The sequence below is a fragment of the Sciurus vulgaris genome, assembly GCF_902686455.1.
Source record: "Sciurus vulgaris genome assembly, chromosome: 3".
Lineage (NCBI taxonomy): Eukaryota > Metazoa > Chordata > Mammalia > Rodentia > Sciuridae > Sciurus > Sciurus vulgaris.
This window is the reverse complement of record NC_136463.1, coordinates 34,520,978-34,546,391: the sequence shown is the minus strand read 5'-3', so window position 1 is coordinate 34,546,391 and position 25,414 is coordinate 34,520,978. Positions and strand designations below refer to the sequence as shown.

The window sequence follows — 25,414 nt, the reverse complement described above, 5'->3', positions numbered from 1 at the left end:
GAAAATGCAACAGACTCTTACCCAGAATAGTCCTCCAAATTGGAAAGTCACTGTTCTAATCAAGGAAGAACAAGAGTCCAACTGGTTGAATTGCTGACAGGAGAGGATTATGAGAAAGGACTATTATTGTGATACCCACATACCAGAAAGTGGTTTCCAGATGAAGAAACTAAGACTCAGGCTAGTCAGGAAACTTATCCAAGTCATTTATGATTGAAACTGTTGCCAACTCCAGATCCCTTGTACTGTACTACATCCTCCTAGACCAATGATATGAGACTTGAGTAACCTAGATTTTTACCCCAGAGTCAACCAAACCAATTTCCATGAAACCTAGAAATTGCTGGAGCTCTATTTGTGTGTGTGTGTGTGTGTGTGTGTGTGTGTGTGTGTGTGTGTGTGTGTGAGAGAGAGAGAGAGAGAGAGAGAGAAAACTACCTTGGATCAAACCCAGGGGTACCGAACCACTGAGCTAAATTCACAGTCCTTGTCGTTTTTAAATTTTGAGACAGAGTGTCACTAAGTTGTCCAGGCTGATCTAGACCTTGTGATCCTTGTCTCAACCTCCTGGGTCACTGGGATTACAGGTGTGTACCACCATGCCTATCTTTTGACTTACATACAATGTGGTTTCAAACAAAATTGGGGCAACTCTGTACAGTACAACATACCTTATTAAATCTGGGGCTAACAGCATGATTGATTTGAGTAGACTTGCTTTCATAAACTCTTCAGGCTGATTTCTCTGGATGAGTTCTGAGAATTCTTAGAACCTGGGAAGAGTATATACAAAGAAATTCTGATTTTGTTAAAGAATTTGACCAAAGGCTTGGTAGTGTCAAGTCCAAAAACAAATTCAGTTTCCTTTTGGGTATTGCTTGGGTTTCTCTAAAGAACTGTGTACAACAGGATGTTTTTAATAGGAAGCTCCTTCCTTTATGACATCATCAGACAGAAAGGTATCTAAGGGGACTATTTGAGACACTCAGAACAACAGCCACTTTTGTGGGAGTCCAAGAACAGCAGCTTTTAGAAATGAGGGTAAATATTCAGGCTTCATTAGGATCCTGAAGACAAGCCAGCTGATAAAATATGGCATCTACCCATAAGGGCACAGTCTATCAGATGGTCAAGACAAATAAAACTGGGTCCAAGGTAGCAGATTCAGCACATAAAGGGACTGAGGTTACTACTTCCACCCCTCATCGGGGACACGGGTACCTTCTTTCCTCAAGCCACCGAAGTGCTGCTGTCTCTCTGAACCCTTCTTCCCAGCAAAAATTCGAAGCTGCATTTCACACTACTCCTCATTCAGCATCAGACTACTCTCGATTTGCGTCCCCACATTCAGGGCATGTCCACTCTACAGCACCCCTACATCGGGGAACTGAGACCCGATCAAGAACAGAAGCACACCGCCATCACTCTCCTCACCGAAAGAACCAGCAAGTTCAGACAGCTTCCCATACTACAAGTGTACATCGGCACCTTAGTCCAGTCAGAGAGGAAGCAATACGAAGAGGTGGTGAGAGCAAGCCAGGGCGTGAAGTTGGCCACCGTATCTTATCCCCAGATACCAAGTCCACCCGTCGCTTGAGTTTTATAGACCAGAAGGATAACTTGCACTCGCAAAACTTGCAAGATGACCCACCTTCCAAGGTCCATAGCCCTCAAGGGGTCAGAGTTCCTCGTAGGATTTCAGCCTATCCAAAGGATGAAGCAATACAAACAGAACCCATACGAAAGTTGACTGTTGGTGAGGTCAGATCTCCAAAGAGCCCTTCTAGCCCAGAGCATGGCAGCAGCCATGTTGCAGAACATCGGACAGTCCATAGAAGGCTCCTTAGCCAAGAGCCAGAAGTGGGTCCTCACAGCTCAATTCCTTCAGAATCCAAGGCTTCTCATAGGAATATGAAAATGGCATCATCCCTCAAACTCTCTGTCCTTAAAGATTTAGTTGTTGGAAACCGAGCTGCTGCACGTTCAGATCCTGAGACTCTCTACAAGCATTCTGTCTACACTGAGACCAAGCCTTCTCCAAAGGTCATAGTATCAGAGAGGGAGTCCAACATGAGGTCCCCAACCCGAGACAGCGAGGTCAGCCGCAAGGCCACCATCTCTCCACAGAGACAGTCAACATACCGTATGACATCTCGAGCAGTGTCTGAGGGCCCCCCCAAATCTCTCGTCTTTGTCACTCCAGAGCCCATCTATAAGCAGCAAATACAAAGACCCCCAGAAACTATCTACGTGTCCCCAGGACCTGCACTCAGGTATCCAGAACCCTCCCAAAAGCCCTCCATCCATGCAGAAGTGGAACTGACCCCTCGGCCCTTACCCCCTCGGTCCTTACCTAGGTATGGGCCTGATTCCTCATGGTGGGCCTTACTGAATCCTGAAGTTGAAATGCCCCAAAGCCGGCCGACAACACCTGATTTTGAGCCTAAGTCTCCTCCTCCCCTAGACTCTTTAGTGTCCCTTTTTGAAATGGACTCAAGCCCTTTCTGTGAGGACCTGATGTTCCAGAGAGAGAAGGCAAGTTCACCATCACCACCACCACCACCAAAGGAGTCTCCAGGTCGGGTACCATTGAGGGAAGTGCCTCAGGCCCCCAAGCACACCATCAAACAACCCATTCAAAGGTTTAATGCTTTCTTCCTGGGTATGTGAAGAAGCAGACTGCCCAAGTGCAGCCCCAATTTAGTGAGATGGGACATTGGGATGGGCAGGAAAGTCCCCCCTCTTCATTTCGGGCCTCAGGGCTGCCCTCCTGCCAGTGTCAAAGCTAGTTCCGTCTTTGAGCCCAATGCTCCATGACTTTTCTGCCAGCTTCTCTGAGCTCCAAGTTAATGACCTCGATGATGATGCTTGGACCTGGCATCAGGCATTGACTCTTCCAGGCAATGCTGCTTAACTTTTCAATGGAAGGTAGTAGAGAGTGGTTTGCAGGATCGGAAGCTGATTCCCGAGAATGGAGATGAAGAACTGAGCTGGGGTGAGGGCTGGTAAGGGCTGTTGAAAAGAATAAGGGCCTCAGGTAAATGTTCTGGCATCAAAGTGGAGTAAGTGGGTCACAGATGAGTCAGGACTTGGGTTTACAGGAGGTGGAAGACATTAAAGGTGGTGAAGAGGGAGGGTGGAAGGAAGGGAGAAGGAGAGGGGAATATGATATTTGGGCCTAAGTGGGAGGAACTCTTGGAGAGACTGGAGGGCTAAGGGCATCTTTGGGTGGAGACAGAAAGGTAGATGTAAGTAGTGGCTGGGGAGGGATGTCATCGTACAGACAGAAGAAAGCAATAATCTGTCTGTTACTTTCAGATGTCTCTGAGGAAATGCAGAATCGAATCATCTGGTGGCTAAAAGGTCTGTGCTTTTCCTTCCTATGGATTCATTGTGGGAGGCTGAGGGGCAGAGTGGGATCTTTTTATCTCTATTATTGAGCTAGGTCTTGTAGTAAAGTGCCTGCTGGGGTTTTGACCTGAAGGAGCAGAAGAACAACTTCTCTTGCCTATAATTCTACCACTAGAGCCATTCCTTTGGGAATTGGAACTTCTTTATTTTTAAGATTCTCCTCTTAATGAGAAGTCACTTCAGGAATGAAGAATGATTTAAACCTCATGGTCTTTCAGCTTACCTAGTCTTACTTATCATGTCCTTTAAGGAAAAAAAAAAAAAAAAAAAAAAACACCAAAGCAAAGTACTTGCTTCACAGTCTTGTTCGGAACTGACTACACACTAATTCATGTGTCTCTCTGGCTCCTCAACCCTTCTCAATTCCCAGTACTATGACCTGGGGAAATAATAGCTGCTGCCCAGGAAGGGTCTCCATGCATGTCTGGGCCTTCTCCTTGGGGTCACCAGTGGGTTTTGCAGCCAAGGGTAGAAACTTAAGTGTCCTCAGGACCTCAGGACTCTCTATTCATTTTGTATTCTTGGCAAGCCCTCAGAGTAAATAGCAGCAGAGAGTTCTTGCTCTAAGCATTGTGTAGTTCAAGATAAGCTCCAGTCCCTTGAATACTACAGAGCCCAGGGCTCTGGATGAAGAAGTGACTGGGGAGAAGAGAGCCCTGGAAATCCAGTCCCATCCCAACCAGGATGAGCCCTCTGAATGACAGATTGCAAAGAGCAGTTCTGCCCTTCAGAGGGAGCAAAACTCTATAAAGCAAGAAGGTAATAAAGTATGGATTCTGGAATTGTATTGGGCTTGAGCCCCAGGTCTAATATTTCCTGACTCTGACCTTGGGTAAGTTATTTTACCTCTCCAAGCCTCAGCTTCCCATAGGTTATGTGGGAATAATGGCTTCCTCTAGGTTATTGTATTTATTACTTAGCATGGCACTTTTCTGCAGTGAACACTCAGTAAATGCTAGCTGTTGTTATTTAGGCCACGTGTAACAGGAGGGGATTTGAGCCAGGTTATGCCTATTCTCACCAGGTATCTTTAGTAAAATTCTCTTTTTCCCTTTCTTTTGGTACTGTCTGAATTCCATTTGCTGCTCCCTGGGAATGCCTGGCTTCTACTTCTCTGTTGTGACAGATGAAGAGGTAAGAATGTCACTGGGAGGTTATTTCCAGCCTTCCAGTGCCCCACCCTCTTTTTCAAGTCCCTCTCCTGTCCTCTGAAGGAAATGGGTGTGGAGGGAGACAGAGCTGCTCTGTAGGGTTGCGGAGTTTGTCCATTGCACGAGTGTGCTTGTGTTCCACTTGCCAAGCTGTGCACCTGTGGCACTACTTCTCCCCAGAGGGAGATTTGCCCAAGTGCTGTATGAGCTAGTTACAGCCCTGGAGAGAAAGAACAGAGAAGAGATGTTTGAGCAGATGATGAATCTTGCCAAGTGCTCTGTGGGCAGCTATGGGTTGGATTAGTCCCCACCTGACTTCCCCTCTCCTGCCTGGGGCACTCCAGAAAGGGGTCACTTTTCTGGGTTACACACTATTTGGATCCTCAGTTTGGAAAGGCATAAGGTGGACTCTGCTCTTGGCAGCCCTGTGTCCTAAATTTGGCAGTGTCCTGATTTTGCAGTGTATTTTATTGTTCCCATAAGTATTTCGGCTCTTCTTGGCCCATGTTTGATAAGATGATCAAAGCTCTTCCTGTTTCCATTCTTTCTTTTGCCATATTCCTCTCTTACCCAACACCTACCAATGACCTCTAATAAGTCCCATCCATGGGCTGACTGGCCCAGGCCAAACAGTTGACTATAGATTGAAAACAATGAATGGGGGAACAACTTGAGCTTAGATAACCAAGCAGCTGAAGGGGAGGTGTCCAGGAATGCAGCTGCCACCCCCTCTGCCATTATCCAGCTCCCAGACCTGGGCTCAGCTGTAGGTGGGAGTAGCCACTTTTATAGATTGCCTCCATGTAAAACAATAAATCCCTCCTTCCCTCCCTCCTTCTTTCCACCCCTCCCTCTTTCCTTTTCATAGACAATTTTTATTCAGATGGCAAGTACTCTCTAGGCACCATTGGGGAAAATCTTACAGTACACACATAACATTCTTCGGCCTTGAGAAACTGACCATCTGGTTGGGAAGGTAAGATATGTACAGGAAACATTTAAACAACAATATGCAATAGTCTCTACTCAAATGTCAAAATAAACAGAACAGAATAAATACCCTTGCAAGGTCTTAGAAGAGAGGGAGTCAGCAGTAGGGGGTTCAGTTACATCCTCCTTCCCAAAGCCAGGGGGCGATATCTTAACAACTGGCTTCTTGCTTACCCTTAATATAAATCTATACCTTTGGGAAGGTGCACTCTTTCCCTTTGTTCAAGATTTGATGTTTTTGACTGAGCAGGCTCCTCCCTGTCCTCCCCCACCCTCACCCCTTTTCTCTGTGCATCTTGTTTTAGTTTAGGAAGTCAAAAGCCTTGGCAGCAGGACAGCTCCTACTCAAAATAGCTCTTATCCTGTCTGGATAATTACAGCTCTCCAGCCCTGTTCGGCAGCAGAGCTGCTCCCCAGAAGCTGGAAAGAGAAAGCTCCCAGGCAGCTGGGCTGCTGGTCTTCTCTGGCTCTCTGAAAGTAGGGTGGCATGAATGTGAGCCAGGTAGTCTCCCCAAAAAAATGTAAGACAGCTAGGCTTTCTCCAGTCTGTCCTCCAGGCTGCATGGCCCTCAGGCATCCCCAGAATGGAGACTCTGACGCTGGTGTCCAAGGCCTCTGCTTCCTCTGATCTGGGAACGGTTGACCATAGCGTCTGTTCCAGATTCCATTCCCAGCAGGAATTCTCTGGTGGCCCAGCCCCAGCGCCTGGCCTGGCCCTGGCCTGGCTCGTGGAAGGCTGCATGTTTGTTGAGCTTCACAAGCCCCTGTGGGTCTGCAGCTGGAGATGGTGCTTCTGTCACTGTCAGACTCCTCCCCCATGGCTCCTGAAGGACCTTTTGTCTAAGGAGTAAGGGGGACAGATACTTCTCATCCTTGGATTGGGACATTAGGGACTAAAGTCTCCTGAAAGGAGGTGGTACTGGATTGAAGGAAGCATTCCCAATAGTTTGTTGTTGTTGTTGTTGTTGTTGTTGTTGTTGTTGTTGTTGTATAATGAGAGAGAGAGAACTAGCAGAAGCTCAACAGGAAGGTCTGAGGGTACTCTTGGGTTGGTGGTGGCAGGGGATGAAGGGCTTCTTTCTCACACAGCTCTGGGGAGTTCCTGGAAATAAAGCAGCTCTTGACAGGAGGGGCCTCAATACTTCTAATGGACAGGGCCACCTGAGCTCCAAGATCCGTGTCTTTAAGGCACCTGTCCTACTCACCCTCAGATATGACTTCTCAAGCTGTCAGGGAACAAGCTGGTTATGAAACCATCTCTGGAGAAGAAGCCAGGAACCAGAGGAGACCATCTCAGTGACACCTGAGGCAGACCTCAATGTCTTTAGGATAGTCAGCTTCCTTAGTGGTTCCTTTTTGAACCACTGGGAAGTTTTGCTTAGGGGCATTTTGTTTACACAGAAATCCTCAAAGCCCTGGAGGGACCTGGAGTGTCTCTGCATTCATGGGGCTGGTAACAATCTTAGGATGTGGCTGTCTGAAAGCAACCTTGCAGACTGTTTTTCTCACCTCTCCAATTACCTTTGCTTTGTACAGAGGATCAGAATTGAGAGGAAAGGGAATTGTTGAAAGAATGGCTTGCAAATGGAGCAGAGCACCTCAGGAGTCTTTTCACAGTAGCTTGACCCTACCACACAACTTCCTAGGAAGCAGCCATTTCATCCTGTCAGATGATACCTTGATCATCTCCAGCTAACATGGGTTGCCAATTCCAGAGCAGGATGAAGTCTGGTGATCTCTGGCCATGACTTGCTATTTTGGGGACAGGTGAAGTTGACCAATTCGTAAGGGTTTAGCACTGAAAGTCCTGTGTTCCAAGAATCCTTTCAGTCTTGGGCACCCTGTGACAATTAAGTCACCTGGGACAAGCTGTGGTTTACCTCAGCAAGAACCCCTGGAAGCACAGGGCAGGGGAAATGATTTCTTGGCTTCATTGTGAGACCTGGACAGGTCCCTCCTTCTGCCTAGAAATGGACACAGGAAAATGTGCTGCCTTCCTCTGGGGTTTGATGGCAAAAGGGAGGACAGACTCCCTTTGTTCTTTGTTCTCTCCAGAATAATCCCACATAGGAAAGAACTTACCATATCCACTTTGGACTTTGAGGTATATTTTCAGAAGCTACTTGCTTTCCTGACTGGAATCCATCTCCAACATGATATCTTTCCATAAGAGTACTTTGGTGGTGTTTGAAATGTTGGATTTTTCAAGTCAGATGTAGAAAAAGTAGGTGAATTACAGAGGTTGGCTTCAGAGGACAGGGTACATACTTCAGTAATCCATAACCCAGAAGCCACCTCGACAGCTGCTCAGCCAGAAGGTTTTCCTGCGTGGCAGAAATGGCCATGTCCCTTCATCCTCCTCTGCTCAGCTGCTTTTGGCTCAGCTGCTGTGAGGGGAGCAGCAAGAAACAGCTGCACGTTGGGGGCTGAACGAAGTCCTGGAGGAGGGGAACAGAATGTGAGGCAGTTCCTGAGAGAAGCCCAGCTTCTGAGACTCTGAGTAAGAGGACTGGGCCAGCCAAATTCTCTGCCTTATTTGGCACAGTAACCACGGCCAAAGTCATCTAGTTCCATGGGGTCTCCATAGAGGCTGTCTTCAGGAATTTGGATTAGTAGGTCTGAGACCAAGACCTGCTTTCTAGAGACGGAGTGATGTCCAACTGGAAAAGCTGACTCCAGGGGTGCCAACAGCAAGGTCATTCCATTGTCACTTTAGTCTGAGGAATCACTCTATTATTCTTTCTCCTCCCACATGGCTACACCCATTATACATGCACACTTCTAATCTTTAGAAGAAAAGGCATTTGAAATAGTCAGTTGATGGTGGCTGGTTTGGTGTAGATAATTTTCCCAAGAGCAGAGATAAAGCTACCATTCATTTCAGTGATTATACCTTGTTAAATGTGTTAGTGAATCTTTACAGCAACCTCTGAGGTAGACCTTTTCCTATTTGACACATGAAAAAACTAAGGCTCGGGATTTGTTCAAAGCTGGGAGCACTTTAAGAAGTATCTTGCTCCAAAGTTTCAACTATGTTGTATAGAAATCCTTCTTCCTGTAGTCACATCTTCCTGGAAAAATAACTTCTCAATATTTCAACAATATCAAGAATTATGAAGAGAAGAGTTTTAGTGGGAGAAGTATCCATTTATTTGCATGTGAATTATGAGCCTGGGAGGTGAGCATGAGCTTGAAAGCAGCCAGAATTAAGGGCAAGTGATGGGTCAATGAAGCCCCAGCCTCAAGGCTTGTGCTGCTCTAAAAATCAGAGTGAACACTAATCAATGCATCCTTTTAGTCAGTTCATATTGATCAGTCAACTCCTGGGGGCAGGGACCTGCTTACCAGGGCAGACATCACATCACATCACATCACATGTTCACATCATGTTCCCTGGATTGAAATGAATAGAGGTTAAAATAGAAGACACGCTTCTGCCCTTGAGGGGCTTGTGATTAATTACAAGAGAAAAGTATATAGATGGGTCACTTGAGAGGGTGTGGACATCCAAGGACAAAACAAAGTTCAGTGAAATGGGTCAGCAAAGCTTCTAGTATGGAAGCACTTGGAGGGTAAAAGACAAGGGGTGACAGATTTTGGCTCAGTTTTGAGGAAGATCTTGGAACTCAGCTGCCCAAAGTTTGAAGGCAGATGTAGTTTGTTGTCATGGGAGGTATTAAGACAGAGGCTGGGAAGATAGGGAGGCTCATGAGGACAGTCAAACATTCAGTAGGTAGTCACATGGAGATTTGGAAGTCCCAGTAGGTAATCACATGGAGATTTGCAAGGTCCCTCCAGCTCTGAGCTCTCTAGCCCTACCATGCTGGGGTGGGTGTTAAAAGGACCTGTCCCATCAGTTGATTGACTTCTAGCACCATGCCACCTTTGAAATTACCCCTCTCTGTGACTGTTTAGCAGGAATCAGGAAATACAGTTCCCCCCAACCTTGCCACCCACATCTCATGCCTGTCCCAGGAACATGGGACATGAGGCAATGGCTGGGAGAGATGTGGGCTTAAGATATTATGATTTTTTTCTTCTGCATAGACCTTGCTGGACAGCCTAGCTGAGGTTTCCTTAAAAGACACAACCCAGTGATGGCCCTCTGCCCCAACCCCAGGGCTCTCTGACTATATCATCAGTGACTCATGCACCTCTGGGGGAAGGGAGGTACAATTAGTTTTTGTGTCATTTAAGGAAAACAGCTACTGAGAGACAAAAGTAGTCTTTTGCTAGTCATGCAGATTGAAATCCTGATTTCCTGTGGTAATCCGTCTTTATTCTTGGCTTGAACCTGGGCCCTGGCTTGGCCTGAGTGCAGTCTCCTTGATTATTAGCACCTGTGCCAAACAACCTTCACCACGTGTGGTTTTCTGTACAGACCATGTTGACCTGCCCTAAATAAAGGAGTCACAGCAGCATGCTGGAGCTGTGGTTACTTAATTTGAGTTTCCCAGAGGAATGACCCTCTGTGCTGAGCTAAGCAGCTACTCCCCAAACACTTGGCTCACCACCCTAGCAGTGCCCAGGAAATTACATTCTAGACAAGGACATCAATGCCCGGTGGGATGTTAAATATCAAGGGAAAGCCAGAGCTGAGTGATGCTGAAGCAAAGTTGGCTAGGCCACCTGCCGGCTGGAGGTGGGAGAGCACTCTCATGAGTGGTTTCTACAAGGGCTGCTGTATCTCAGTCCTGCTGTGGACCAGGTATGGGACCCTACCTCTAGCAACATGGATCAAGAGGGCTGGAGCTGGGGGAATTCAGCCTCCTTTATTCCTTCATTTCCCTGCCCTGGAAATGAGCCCAGGTAGGGCAAGGGACTTTTCAGGCAGAGAGGTAACAGTTCAAGCTGGCATGGGGACATATGCCAAGGCCAACTTCTCCGAGAACCCTCTAAATGCTACAGGGCTAGCATACAGGGCTAGCATACATGTGAAGGTGGAATGGCTCAGTCTATTTTTTGGCTTTTATTTTACCCAGTGTGCCTCATGTTGGGCCTCTGGTACTGTAGTTAGAAAGGGACTGTGGACTCGGACCCCAAGATTCTTGACTTGGAGCTAAGTTTCATGGTCTCAGGCCTCTCTTAGGGCCTTACTTCTCTCAAGGCAAGCTGGCACCATCGTGCCTCAGGACACACAGGACTTTCTGGAGTCTGAGCAGTGGATTCCAGGATTCCAGAGAAGAGTGGGGATTCCAACACAGATGAGGATGAGCTAGCTGAACTGCCTTTAATTTTTTATTTACTAATTATTATTTTTTTTGTGGTGCTGGGGAACAAACCCAGGGCCCTCTGCATGTTAAGCCTTGAGCTGCCTTTTGAGATGTTTCTGTGTCTATACTTTAAATACAGCTGGAGTTCTGGTGGGTGGGGATGTTATGATAAAGAAAAATAAGACTCTGTGATGTGTGTCCACCTTAGTTATAGGTGGACACAATACCTTTATTTTTTATTTTTATGTGGTGCTGAAAATTGAACCCAGTTCCTCATTCATGCTAGGCAAGTGCTCTACCACTGAGCCACAACCTGAGTCCGGGGCTGCCTTCTTTTCCTCCTCACCTCAAGTCACAGACTACTGATTGGAAACATCCAAGAGGTGTTCTTATTTTTTTATTTATGTTTTTATTTGCACATTATAGTTTTCCATAATTGTGGGGCTGAGTTTTAACATATTCATGAATACATACAACACAACTTGCTCCATTTCGATCCCCAATGCTATCCCCTTGCCTCTTCTCCTCCCTCTCCCAATCCTTGACCCCACCTCTGTTGGTCTTACTTTTAATAATTCTTTTTTATTTTTGGTGGGTTGTTATCAGAGATTGAACCCAGGGGCGTTCAACCATTGAGCCACACGCCCAGCCCTATTCTGTATTTTATTTAGAGACAGGGTCTCACTGAGTTGCCCAGCGCCTTGCTTTTACTGAAGCTGGCTTTGAACTCACAATCCCCCTGCCTCAGGCTCCCGAGCTGCTGGGATTACACATCTGTGCCACTGTGCTGGGCCCCAAGAGGTGTTTTTAAGAGTATCTGCATGAGTAGTAGGGGCCTGGGGCTTTGAACAGTGGAGTCTCATGGAGTCCAGTTTTGACTTTTGGATCTGATGGCAGTAGTAGCTACTGCTTCTGCAGACTTCTAACAGCCATTGGTTTTTTCTTTAGGTCTTTATCCTCCTGAATAAGCTTCAGATCTCCTGGTCTATCCCAGGCCTTGGCTGGGAACCTCTCTACAACTTCAGAGGTCCTTCCTCACTGGAGTCAAGCTGTAGGCCCCCATCCTATGCTTCCAGAGCCATTTGAGTCTCTTCAATCCAAGTTTTCTTTAGTATCTCCTTCTGCTGCCTTGTTTTCTTCCTCCAAGGCCTACAGCATACCCTCCTTCCTCATTGCATCTACTTTTAGAATGCAAGAAATTGCAAGGAAACTTTAAAATGATCTAGTTTAATTCCCCTTATTTTCAGGAGTAGGAACTAAGACCCCGAGAGGTGAAGTGAGGTAGTTGCTCATAGTCACTCAACTAGGAATTTTTCTCCTCAACTTGCTGGCTCATGAATGTTTGCTCCTGATATCTTTAAGCGACAATACCTCTTAATCTCCCAATCCACCAGTGCCAAATACTCAGTCATATCTCCAATAGCAGTCCCATGTTTTCTGGAGCCTGATTTTACCAGCTGTTCCTCCCCTGACTGAATTCTGACTGGTCCCAAACGTGGCCAAGTCGTTCACAGATGAGGTGGAAATAAGGTAGGCAGGCATCTGACACTTCTACCCAAAGAGAGGGTCATGTCTATGGGGCTCAGTTTTGTCCAGAGCAAATATAGGCAAAGACCAGTCATCCTGGTCTTTTAGGGGTCAGAGGGGGATGCTTCTGGAATCTTCCACAGGAGGCTGACCAGCTCTTAACTTGGAAAATCCTACTTAACTTGGACCCTACTTAACTTGGAAAATCCATCACCAACTCCCCACCTCCAAATGTTCATTTCCCCTAGCTGTTTCTCTGGCGCTTCTGAGCTTCTAATGCTTTTAAAGCTGCTGAAGCATCTGTCCTACAGCATCTCACCTGCTTGTCAGAGGAAGAATGATCCGACTGGGCCTGGGTCATGATTGGGCTGGCCTTTCCAGGGGCCCTCCCCACTTTCCTCAGCCCCAAACAAAGTTCCAAGGCCCTATTAAAGCTACTCAGCCTCCCCCTTCCACCCTTCCAGCAGATGATCCCTGGATAATTTATGCAGTAAATCCTCTTTAATCTTTAATCTGGGGTCCTGCACAAAGGGAACTTACTGCTAACCTGTCTTTTCCACAGCTTGAATGGAACTGAAGAATGTATGACATTCCCCTTTAGGAGGTGTGGGGAGGGTATGGACCATCAGTAACTTGGACATCAGTCAACTTCACTTCCACAAAAGCTTGATGAATCCCTGGGGTGACTAAATGTTTCTCTCCAACTAGTGTGGCAACTCCTCCTCCCCTTGCAAAGGCATCTCCTTCTAGGGATGTTAGGTGGTTCCTTGCTTTCTTTTTTGGGTACTGGTTTAAGCCCCCGCGGTCCTGCGATGCCCAAAGACGCCACTCCAGAGGTTAAGGAAGAGCCAGGCAGTCAGTGCAGCCCTGGGTCGGGGAACCGAGGCCCACACAGTGCCCTGTGCGTCAGGGGATGGCTGATGCCCCAAGCCTAGCTCACGCAGGCACCCACCGTGGCAGTGCAGGCCCCTCCCGGGGGCCGACTCGCCCCGCCCCCTCCGCCGGGCCCCGCCCCGAGCGGTCGGAACTCGGGGAGGCGAGTGGGGGCAGGCGGTGCGGCGAGGTCCGCGCGCAGCTCCAGCCGCGGGTTGCTCGGGCGCTGTCCAGGCGGAGCCGGCCCGGCCCGGGCTGCAGCCATGGTAAGACCAGCGGGTGCAGGGCAGGGCCAGGGCGCGCAGGGCCCGCCGCTCCCTGGCGGCTCCGAGGGGATCCTCTGCGCCGCAGCTCCGGCTGTGCGGGGCGAGAAGAGCTGTCGCCGGCTCCAGGCTCAGGCAGGCACTGCTGGCGGGCGGCGCTGCGTTGCGGTTCTCAAGTTTCTCTCCCCACCTCCCCGGCAAGCGGAGCAGCTACGGAACGGGCCCCGACCCCCAGGAGTTGCCCTTGTTCTTGGAGGAAGGGGTGGGTCTGTGTTGTGGGAGGTGCCCGCGGCAGAGACCAGCATGTTGTGCTGGGGAGGGCGCGTCAGCGATGAGGGTGGTGAGGGTCTCCGCCCTTGCCTGAGTCATCTGTTACCTAGATAGATGATCCTTTCCCACCCATCTACCGGGAGCGCAGAAGCTAGCACCAACTTCCTTTGGAAAACACAGAGACCCACAAAACTGCCAGCATCCCTAAAAGGGATGGTGAGATGCTTGGTCCCTCCTTTCCACAACCAGGCAAGGGGCAATCCCTTTCTCAAAGAAGCACCTGAACACCTGAGAGGGAAGCCCACCCCACCATCCTGTGGGGTGGGATCAGCTGTATCACTTTGCCTCCCAGACAGGAACCGTGGGGAAGCTTCCTCTGCTGCACCTACCGGCCCCCCCACCCCACCAACTAGGTCCTTCTGCAGTGTGTGGGGGTTGGGGGGGACTCATTCCTGCCACCTGCCTGTAGTGGGAAGAGAAGCAGTAACCCCAGCCAGTCTTCTCAGAGGTTCTCAGGTAGGAGGTTTTGATGCTTGGTTGTGAGGATGACAGCTCTTGTCGTTGTTGCCATAACCTGCCATAAGCACAGTGTATGGGTGTCTGGGCCTCCAGGCCACATCCACCCTTCCCAGTCTGGAAACCTCCCAGTCTTTGCCCTCTGTTTTGGGAGGCACAAGCTGTTTACAGCAGGAGGGGATTCTTGACCACCCTATGAGGCAGGATGTTGGCTGTGGGCAGGCACAAGAGGGGAACTCCCTGCACCCTATAGAATCAGAAGCTTTCAGGTTTAGAATGGCCAACCTTTTGGGCTCTTGTCTCTCAAGCTGTGTCCAGGCGGAGGCCCAAGTCTTGGCCAGGAAGTCTTGGTGACCCTATAACCTTCCCCAAAGAGGGTTCCTTAGAGAGCCCAAGTGGTGCCTGTCCTGATCCTGTCCCCCTCCTTTTCCCCACATGGGGGATGGACAGGCTGATTGTTCCAGGGATGGAAGCCTGGGGAGATGTTGTTTATCCCCAGTGCCAAGCTCAGCAGGGACCAGAGGGGCTTTTTCTGTTACACACCAAGTTCAGTTCAGCTGAGGTCTTCCGTGCTTTCAGTTTGGCTGAGGCTGCCCTGTTCTTTTCTAATTAAAGACACCACCACCAACAAAGTCTCCAGTCTCAGGCCCCTGCCCTCAAGCTAGCCAAGTCCTTAGACTGGTTCATGTCAGGTCGCAGTCCTCTATGAGGGTCTCCTTGTGAATGGAGGTTGGCAGCCGAGCTGCTTTGAAAATCAGTGTAGAGACCTCCCCAGCCCAGGAGTCCCAGGGGGTTTACATTTGCATGTGAAAAGAATGACAGACCAACATTAATGACCATCCTGTGACATGAGAACTACTTTCTCTCCTCAGGTTCAAAGCAGCTTGAGGTATCTCATCTGGGAGTGATTTTTGTCCCAGTCTCCCTGGGAGGCAAGGAAGGGCCATTCACAATGGACATTAAGGCCCTGAAATTAAAGACACTATTAAGACTCACAAAGGGGTGTTTCCAGCCCAACCAGAAACACTGGCCTTCTGACTCCTAGTGGAGTGCTCCATCTATACACTCCCAGCCAGATTCCTCAATTCATCTCCCACCTAAATGGCAGCTCTAGAACCTCTGGAATGTCGGTTTCCCACATGTTTGAAACCATGCCCCTCAGAGACCAAGTGCTAGCAGCTCTCTCACTGACTTTCTGAGAGTGATGGGATGATGGAATTGATACATGTCCTCATGAGTCAGAGGTCAGGTATCCTAGGGTGGTCAGAGTCCCTGCAGCAAAGCCTCTTCTGTGGCTGGGATTCCCCGCAGGCAAATCTAGGAGCAGATTTTTCTAAAGCGGAGGGATAGCGGTTTCTTCTGCTGGGAGAAAACAAAGGGACACTTGGGAAGACCCCTGAGACCTATACCCAGAGGATTAATGGATATCCCACCCTACATCAGCACTGCTTAAGGGGAAAGAGAGAGATGGGGGGTAGGGTTGGGAATAGGTTTCCTGGGTGACTCTCCTGGGTGTACTGATGAGCCAGGTCACCTTGGGGACAGTTCATAGTCTTCAGGCAGGTCCCAGAGTTCTTGGGGGTTAACAGAAGAGGCCAAGTGGATCAAGAGTCTGTGCTGCAGACACACTTGGGAGGTTGGTGCTGTGCCCGCCAGGGTAGTCAGCGAGCAGGCGTCATGGGGCAGCCAATCAGAGGAGGAGGGGACTGCAGAGGAACCAAGTGATCCTACTGCAGCTGAGCTGCCCTTGGAGGGTGGGAGCCAAGGGAAGGGGAGGAGGGAGTGGGGTAGGACATTCCACAGGCTTTTTTGGCCCCTGCCAGAGACAGAGGGAGGTCAAAGAAAAAGGGAAAGGAGCAAGTCCGGAAGCCAGATGACAACAAGAGCATCAAGACAAGGCTGTTTCTGTGTGTGAGGAACTTTGCCTGGGAGATAAAATTAGACCTAGAGCTTGCTGACAGGGAGTCTGAAGTGTGGGGCATGGACCGTTCACTGGGATGGCAAGGGAATTCTGTCCCTGAGGATGGGACTGAAGCTGGGGTAAGATGCTGCTCTGGGAGATGGGTGTACCTAACTTGTCTTCTCCCTGCTTTGACTGGGAGTGGGGCTCAAAATCAGTGGCAGAGTTGGCAGGGTGTGGAGAGATAGGAGGCGAGGACCTTGGTATCTTTGACTCCTTGTCCAGAGCCCTTTGGCTTCCTCCATGCATCATGCATAGCCAGGGCTGTCAGAGAGGGCAGTGGTGAGTTTCTGGTGGCTCTGCTGGAAGATTGTGGGGGACAGGGCTCTCCATCAGCACCTTCCCTTTTCCCTTTCCTGTTGCCCCTCTGCTCAGTGCCTCCTGGTGAGCAACAGTCTTCTCTCCCACCCTTAGCCAATCCCCAGACCAACTGTTGGGGCACTGTGGGGCTGTGTAGAAAGACAGTATTTCCTGGAATTTCCCAGACTCATTAGCTGCCAGACAACAGGATGTGCTATCCCTCAGCCCCATTCCTTCTCTGTTGCTGTATAATTAATTGTCCAAGCTGGGATACTTTTGAGAATGAAAGGGGGCACAATTGAATCATTATGCTAGACCAACAAGCATAAAAGGGTTTGTATAGTAAGCCCAACAGATCTCACAAATATCAGGCCTTCCTTAGGATTGCCTCTTCTAGTCACTAAACCCCCACATACCAGTTCTAGTTTCAGGCTAAAGAGCCCCTTTCCCTCCCTTCTGTCCAGGCAAGCCCTAAAGACTATAGGTATCAGCAAGTATGGGGACTTGAGCGGTGATAGCCTAGAAGTAACTCTTAGGGCACTTTTCCTTCTAGCCTCCCTTTCCTAATCCTTCCCTTCTGGCATAAACCTGGCAGTATGCATGTCTGCCTCTTTCATTTCATCCCTTTGTAAAATGGGGCTATGCAGGAAGACTCTGACCATCTTATCTCCTCCATTTTACCTGGGACTCCACAGTGGTCCAGGGTAGCCCCCATTGGCTTGGCCAACCCCCAGAGGGTGAGTCAGCTTCTGCAGCTGGCCCTTGTCCATTGTCTGGGGGTGGCACGTGGGTGTTGTGAGGCAGAGCTGAGCCCAGCACTGCCAGGCACTCCACAAAGGACGCTGACCCCCAAAGGAGAGGGGAAGCTACAGGGTGTAGAGCTGAGGGGGAACTGCGCATCTCTCAAGATGGGGCGGGGTGGAACCGGCTTCTATAGAGGAGCCATTCCATTCTCTGCCTACCACCCAACTGTGGCTCCAGGCAGAGGAAGCAAGGTGACAACTGAAGGGTCGTCCCTAGATTGCTTTCAGCAATCCTGGAGGTCTAGCCATCCTTCCAGGCTCTTCCAGTGTCCTCCCATCCTCTTACCTGGTCCCTCCTGGCTGCCCCCTGTCCATACTCAGCATCCACTGGTAGGTTTACTCTTCTCTCCTGAGGTCCAGGGCCAGGTTCTGGTGTGGCTTGGCATCTGAAGTAAGAGAAGGGTCAGCAGGATTGAACTCTGGCAGTGAGCCCTGGAGAATGAGAACCCAGGGTAGAATCTGCACCTGGGTTCCCAGCTTACTGACCAGCAGTGACAGACACAGAACCTACTGCAGGCTCTTGACCTGCCTGGGAGGCAGCCCCTTTCTTCCTGTCAGACTTTCCTGTGCTCCATTCTGACTCCCTGTGCTCTCCCTTGAGTCCGCAGCCACTTCTGAGGTTTCAGGCCTCTGTCTGCTCCTTCTTATTCAGTTTAACTTCCTTGCCTTTGGGACAGTCCCTGAATCCCAGCTTGGCCAGACCCCCAGGAAGGGCAGCCTCAACAAACTTCCTGCTGAGAGGGAGCTCCAAAACTGGAGAGCAGGGCTTTGGAGGCTGCCCAGGGATCCTCCTGGACCCTGGGGCCCTTCCCCATGTCTTGGCTTGGGGAGGTTGGTAAGAAGATAAGGGGGATGGTGAGCATGTCCTCTGGCCTGGCTGCCAAGTTTCTTTCCCTTCTAATCACGAATGCTTCTCCTCTCTCCTCCTCACCTCCTGTCTTCTGCCTTCTTCCTCATTCTTCCCTTCTGACTCCCTCCCTGCCACCTCCAACCTACTCCATCTCCCCCCTCCACCTCCAACCCCGGTCCCCCAGATCAAGCATTTCCTGGAGGACACCACGGATGATGCAGAACTGAGCAAGTTCGTGAAGGATTTCCCAGGAAGCGAGAGCTGCCACTCACCGGAGGCCAAAACCAGGGTGTCCAGACCCCAAATCCCGGAGCCAAGACCCCAGGCCCCAGACTTCTATGATGATGACCTGGAATTCAGACCCCCCTCATGGCCCCAGTCCTCTGACAGCCAGCAGTACTTCTGTGCCCCAGCCCCTCTCAGCCCCTGCACCCGGCCCCGCAGCCCATGGGGCAGGCTTGATCCCTATGATTCCTCTGAGGTAGAGACTTCAGCCCTGCCTTTGCCTTTTAGCGGGTGGGTACAGGAAGACCCAGGAAGTGGGCTGGAGTCTTGGGGTTTGTGTGTGTATATGTGTGTTTGTGTGCACCTGGGGCACATCTCTGTCCTGTGTCAGCCCCAAATCCACTCTTGTCTGCCCCCAAGAGCATTGGAAACTAGTAGTATCAGCAGGGCCAGGAGGCTCAGCTTGTGCTTTCTGATGAGAACTCAAAAAAAGAGTCTGGCACTGCTCCTTTAAGGCTGGGGCAAAGACCTAAAAGAAAGAGAAAAGACTGGTGCTGGGTGCTAGGGCCCTTCTTGCCTCTTACCCTGATGCATTCTGCCTTCCTGTCCACTAGGACGACAAGGAGTATGTGGGCTTTGCAACCCTCCCCAACCAAGTCCACCGAAAGTCTGTGAAGAAAGGCTTTGACTTTACCCTCATGGTGGCAGGTAGAAAGGGGCAGGGATGGGTTGGGCATGGGATGTTCTAGGTGTGTGTGTGTGTGTGTGTGAAAGAGAAAGAGAGAGAGAGAGAGAGAGAGAGAAAGGGGCATGTGTAAGAAAGGAGAGAGCAGCAAATACCTGTGTCTTTGCAAAAAGTGTCTGCAAAATAGCCTGGAGTCTTTGGTGGCCAAAAATTCATACATGCTGGGGAGTGAAGTGGTGTAACAGCTTTGTAGTGTTGGCCCCTTCCATGTGACCTTGGGCAATCTCTTGCTCTCTCTTCATTCAAACGAGACAGCTGGATGAGCTGATCTCTGCTTCCTTGCAGCTCTAAAATGCCATGGTTTGGTTAGTCTAGTCCCAGTTGATAAGAAAACAGTTCCCACCAAGGCTTGATCCAGTGGAGCTGCCTTTTGGCTATAGATCTTACCTTCTGATTTGGTACCTCTGTCCTCTCTCCTGTCAGGAGAGTCTGGCCTGGGTAAATCCACTCTTGTCAATAGTCTCTTCCTCACTGATCTGTACCGGGACCGGAAACTCCTCAGTGCTGAAGGTAAGGAAAAGAGAGGAATATGAAGACAGGCAGGCAGACCTCTCTTGGGATGTTAAAGTCACTACAGAGTTGTGGGGTGGGGATGAGGGGATGGGGCCCTTCCCAGCATGCCAGAAACCCATGACCTCCTAGAGAGATTGACAGCATCCCTCTAAAGGCTGATCTGGCCTGGCATCCCACCAGCCAGCTCCCCAAAGATTTGGGTGCTGAAGCAGGGCAGGGATCAGAATCCTGCTCTCTGAGTGAGTCTCTGACCCCCAAAGGATTCCAGGAATCCAAGAAAAAGGCCGGGAGCAGAGAAAAGGCTGGGGCCAGAGCCAAGAGCCACCGGCATTTCCTGTGTTGGGAAATGTGTTCCTTGCTGGTTCCCAGAGAACAGGCCTTCAGGCAGCCTATGGGTGGGAAGGGGGGCAATGTGAATGAGGCAGTCTGGGCAGCAAAGCTGGCTGGGGTGGCGGTGTGTCCTGACTGGGCAGGTCCCTGCCCTTGCCCTTGCCCTTGCCCTTGCCTCAGTTTCCCCCTTCTTCAGAACGGATCATGCAAACCGTGGAGATCACTAAGCATGCAGTGGATATAGAAGAGAAGGGTGTGAGGCTGCGGCTCACCATTGTGGACACACCAGGTTTTGGGGATGCAGTCAACAACACAGAGTGGTATGTCTAACCAAACAACCCCAGCTGCCCCTGACCTACCACTAACTCTGCAAACACATACAGGTGCACACACAGACAGACTTGTTAGGAGGAAAGGTTTTGTGACCTTAAGCATATCCCTCCCCTTACTGGACAACTGTCATTTTCTCTAAAGTAAGAGGGAAAGGATTGGAATAGATGATTTCTAACATTCCACTCTGACCTACCTATAATTCTATGATGGTGGGTGGGAACAGAAGATAAAAAAGAAGAGCCTCAAAAAAGCACACATGTGAAAACATGTAGCACAGGGCGTGACACACAGTGGGTGCTCAATAAACATCCCTTTCTTTTCACTAGCAACATTTTAGATGCCAGGTCTTGAAGAAAGGGGGATGGAGGAATATGGAGGGAGGGCTGAAGGGGAAGGAGAGGCAAAGGGGAAAAAAACGGGTAGAAACTTGCTTAAACTCCAGGTACCCTTCAGGTTCTCTGCCAGAAGAAAAGGTGTTTTTGTCACACACACACACATGCACACACACACACATGTATGCACACTTCACCATCCTTAGCTATTTTTGTATGAACTGGAGGGATGCTGAGGTAATGGTCAGACACAAGTCAGTAGATAAGGATGAAAAAAGAGAGAAGGTGATACCTCTAACGAAGTTAGACAGTTGGTAGTTGGAACCCTACACTCACAGTTCAAATCTTGCATGATCTTGAGCATGGCTGCATTCTTATTTCTTAAAATTGAAAAATACTAGCCTTTCTGGGTACTGTGATGTGCCCCTGTAATCCCAGCTACTCAGGAAACTGAAGCAAGAGGATTGCAAGTTCAAGGCCAGAGTAGACAACTTAGTGAGACCCTGTCTTGAAATAAAAACTAAAAGGGCAAGGGCTGTAGCTCAGTGGTAAAGCACACCTGGGTTCAATCCCCAGTACTGCAAAAATTTTTTTTATTAAAAATATTAAAAAATAGAAAATAACTTCCCTTATCATCAGAACCAGTTGATCTGAAAATCATTCCAGAATGATGTCTGGGCATTGGAAACTTTAAAAAGCTATTCACATTTACCACTTTTCATAATAATAATTGAAGGACCAGCAACATAATTTGTGGGGCCCCTTGTTCAAAATTATTAAGGATTTCAAGATATGACAGCAGAACATCAAATCAACCCTCTGAGTATAGGTCTTCTGAGTGCAGGTCATACACTAATGAAGCTGACCCTGCAAAATTTGCCTCACAGTCTAGTCAGACCCTTGTAGATCTTTCTGTGCTGTGACCATTACATATCATTACTTTGAGCCCAGCTAACCAGTTTCTCTTCAACTTCATAAGTCTTGAGGGAAAGCTGTTTCTTATATTCTTCCACAGCACTGAGCTACTTCATGGGACATGGTCTTATGGTATCCATCAATATTCCTGGTGGGTTGAAGTGACTTCCGTATTGTCATCACCCTTCCCACTCTAGCAGTATGTCTCAACAAACCACTTGCCTTGAAATTCTAGTCCCAACCAGTACGTGGTTCTTACTGGAGCAAATACTGCTTTCTACTTCAGTTCATCAAGTTAACCTCTTTTACTTTCCATGATAATATTAGTAATAATTTCAACTGCAATCATAATAACATCTCCACCTCACAGTTTATAGTGTACCTTAATAATATACTCATTTAGTCAACCAGTAGGAATTTATGAAGTACATGCTAGGTGTCTACCCTGTGTTGGACATTTTAAGAAATTCAGAACAAATATGAATGGACCCTGTTCCTGAGAGGTGTACAGTCTTGTAGTGGTGGTAGAGGATTGAGATGGGGAAGCAGTTCTCTTAACATATGTATCCATCACAGGTTAGTAAATGGGTCATGCAATGTATAATGGCAAACACTGATCTAGAAGTCAGAAAGCCAGGGACTCAGGTGGGTAGAGAATTTACTAGCCAACTGATCTGGAGCAAGTCTTTTAGCTGCTCTGGATTTAATTTTTTATATATATAAAATGAGAGTAACAGTGCTCAAGATGCATAGTATCTACCTGTCCAGACAGTAAGGATTACACTAGATAATAAAAGGCCAAAACTGAAATGCTTAAAAAAATTTAAACAGTCATGTGCTGTTTTATGGTGAGCATACATTCTGAGAAATATGTCATTTTGGTAATTTTATCATTGTGCAAACACCATGGAACATATTTACATGAACCTAGGTGATAATGTCAATCACTGTGTGACCTCTTGATGCAATCAAGAGATGCTAAAAAACATGAAATCTATGAGGCTGCTGCTGGCATAACAGAGCACCTGTTTTATAGTAAACTCTTGTTTTGTGCAGGGATCAAACCCAGAGCTTTGTACATGCTAGGCAGGCACCTACCTATATTCCCAGAAACTGTATTCCCAACCCCTTAACTGTTTTTTTTTTAAATAAGTAGAAAGCATGTATTAAAATAATGATAAAAGACATAGTATAATAAATATATAAACCAGTAACATAGTTAATATTGTTATCAAGTAGCATAGTATGTTTGTTTATACCAGTATCACCACAAACACATAAGTAATCCATTTTTTTTTCCCCCCTCTGGTGCTGGGGATTGAACCCAGGGCTGTGGACATGTGAGGCAAGCACTTTACCAACTGAGCTATATTCCCAGCCCATTAGTAATCCATTGGTGCTATAATATGACAATTTTTCAGCTCCTTTATAATCTTATGGGGACCACCATAGTCTGTGGGATTCAAAATTGATGGAAACATTATGCAGTTGATGACTGCATAAAATGCTGTGAAGAGGAAAGCAGTGTACATTGGTATAGTTAAAAGAGCCTGCATGGAAGAGCTGGTTCTTAGGGCTTCTAAGGATGGAGTGCGTTTGTAGAGGTGGAGGAAGGAGTGGGAGCCATATGAGCAAAGGCTCTGAGGTTGGACTCTGAGCCTGACTCAGGACTTCCCTGGCTTCCAGCTGATGTTCACCTCCAGCCATCTTGCTGTTCTTGCTTTGATTGCTCACGTGTACCCTTTCCTCTCATCAAACTAGTATTTGTTGAACTCTGCCTGTATACTTAGTCAAATTTTCTATCAAGACATGTGAAATACACACCTGTCCCACCCTTGTATCTCTCCCAAGGTGTAGTAAAACAAACCAGAAAATAACAATTTCTTGAAAATACTCTTCAGGGAAAGGGCTACTTCTCTGCAATCCCAGAGCTCACTAGGCAGCCCCCACTCCCACAGTTTCTCTGCTTGTCTGTCCCTGCCCCAGCTGGAAGCCTGTGGCAGAATACATCGATCAGCAGTTTGAGCAGTATTTCCGAGATGAGAGCGGCCTGAACCGCAAGAACATCCAAGACAACAGGGTGCACTGCTGCCTGTACTTCATCTCGCCCTACGGCCACGGGTATGGTCCGAGCCTGAGGCTCCTGGCACCGCCGGGTGCTGCCAAGGGAACAGGCCAAGAGCATCAGGGGCAGGGCTGCCACTTGCAGGTGGTCACAGATTCCTGTTCCCCAGGCTCCGGCCATTGGATGTTGAATTCATGAAGGCCCTGCATCAGCGGGTCAACATCGTGCCTATCTTGGCTAAGGCGGACACACTGACACCTCCTGAAGTGGACCGCAAGAAACGCAAAGTGAGGGAAGCTGGTAGGGGGGAGGGAAGCAGGTGGGCTTCTAGAAAGGATCAAGTCCCCAGAACTGTGGGCTCCTCATCTGTTTGCCAGATCCGGGAGGAGATTGAGCACTTTGGAATCAAGATCTACCAGTTCCCAGACTGTGACTCTGATGAGGATGAGGACTTCAAATTACAGGACCAAGCCCTAAAGGTGGGGCCACCCCAGGGCATCCCTTTTCCATCTTTTTTCTTGGGCGGAAGAAGAGAGTAGAATTCTATATAAGGACAGGCTTCTGGGGAGGAGGATGACCCTGGCTTCCTAGAGTGAAGCAGATATGAAGATAGAGGTGGAAAGGAACAGGTGAGAACAGGGGGTGCTCCCCTAACTTCTTTCAGGAAAGCATCCCTTTTGCGGTAATTGGCAGCAACACTGTGGTAGAGGCCAGAGGGCGACGAGTTCGGGGCCGACTCTACCCCTGGGGCATTGTGGAAGGTAAAGGACTGAGTTTGGGACCAAGGTATTTCCTTGCACTTAGTGGCTGTCCCCTACCCATGCCCCTAGCTGACTCCTAGCCTTGCTATGCAGTGGAAAACCCAGGGCACTGCGACTTTGTGAAGCTGAGGACAATGCTGGTGCGCACCCACATGCAGGACCTGAAGGATGTGACCAGGGAGACACATTATGAGAACTACCGGGCACAGTGCATCCAGAGCATGACCCGCCTGGTGGTGAAGGAACGGAATCGCAAGTATGACCAGAAGCCAGCAGGGGGATCCCAAATGCAGCCTTGGATGAGATCAAGCCCCTCTATTATTCTATAGGCCCTGGGCTCAACCTAAGTTGGTGATGGGATCCCCTAGCCTTACCAGCCCTCCTTTCCCCTCCCCCTTAGCAAACTGACCCGAGAGAGTGGTACCGATTTCCCCATCCCTGCTGTTCCACCAGGGACAGATCCAGAAACCGAGAAGCTAATCCGAGAGAAAGATGAGGAGGTGAGAGCAGTGTGAGGTGGTAGGGGTTGACAGCCTGGGAAGTCCCCTGTTTAATCAAAAACCTCAGTATCTCTTGGTTTGGGAAAAGAAAGATTCCTGGCTTTGGTGCATATTTGGGATGTTGATTGGTGGTTCTGCCCAGTCTCCATCATACCTCCCAGCTACCAAGGTCCTGACTCAAAGGATTAGAACTTGGGGACACTTCCCCAATACCATGGGACTCTTCAAAAGGCCCCATTTTTTCTGCATGTGCCTATTCCAGCTGCGGCGGATGCAGGAGATGCTACACAAAATCCAAAGACAGATGAAGGAGACCCATTAACTGGATTTCAGTCCTGGATATTTAAATCTCTTCTTTATGCCCATGCCAGCCCCTCCCAGCACCAGCTCTGCTCAGGCCCCCGCAGCTACTGCCACTTCGCCTTACATCCCTGCTGACTCCCCAGAGACTCAGAGGAAATAAAGTTTAATAAATCTATAGGTGGCTTCTGGTATCCCTGTCTATCTTTACCACCTCCTGAAACCAAGATCCTAGGACCCAGTTTTAAAGACAGATGGAGGGGGCCAC

General features: G+C 48.8%; 1 protein-coding gene across 4 annotated transcripts; it reads left to right on the top strand.

Moving 5' to 3' along the window:
- Positions 1–1,110: 1,110 nt before the first annotated feature.
- SEPTIN4 (septin 4) lies at positions 1,111–25,340 on the top strand. 4 transcript variants are annotated; one of them, XM_079134768.1, is made up of 14 exons: positions 1,111–2,662; positions 3,319–3,367; positions 10,387–10,390; positions 18,312–18,608; positions 18,967–19,060; positions 19,521–19,607; positions 20,137–20,260; positions 23,507–23,641; positions 23,755–23,872; positions 23,963–24,064; positions 24,250–24,346; positions 24,440–24,602; positions 24,747–24,846; positions 25,109–25,340. In XM_079134768.1, exons 1-14 carry the CDS (start codon positions 1,126–1,128, stop codon positions 25,166–25,168), a joined length of 2,967 nt encoding a protein of 988 aa, XP_078990894.1. In that variant the 5' UTR covers positions 1,111–1,125; the 3' UTR covers positions 25,169–25,340. The 4 variants fall into 4 exon arrangements, with proteins under 4 accessions (XP_078990894.1, XP_078990897.1, XP_078990895.1 ...); XM_079134769.1 differs by lacking the exons at positions 1,111–2,662; positions 3,319–3,367; positions 10,387–10,390 and adding an exon at positions 15,995–16,254; XM_079134771.1 differs by lacking the exons at positions 1,111–2,662; positions 3,319–3,367; positions 10,387–10,390; positions 18,312–18,608 and adding an exon at positions 13,278–13,431.
- Positions 25,341–25,414: the final 74 nt, after the last annotated feature.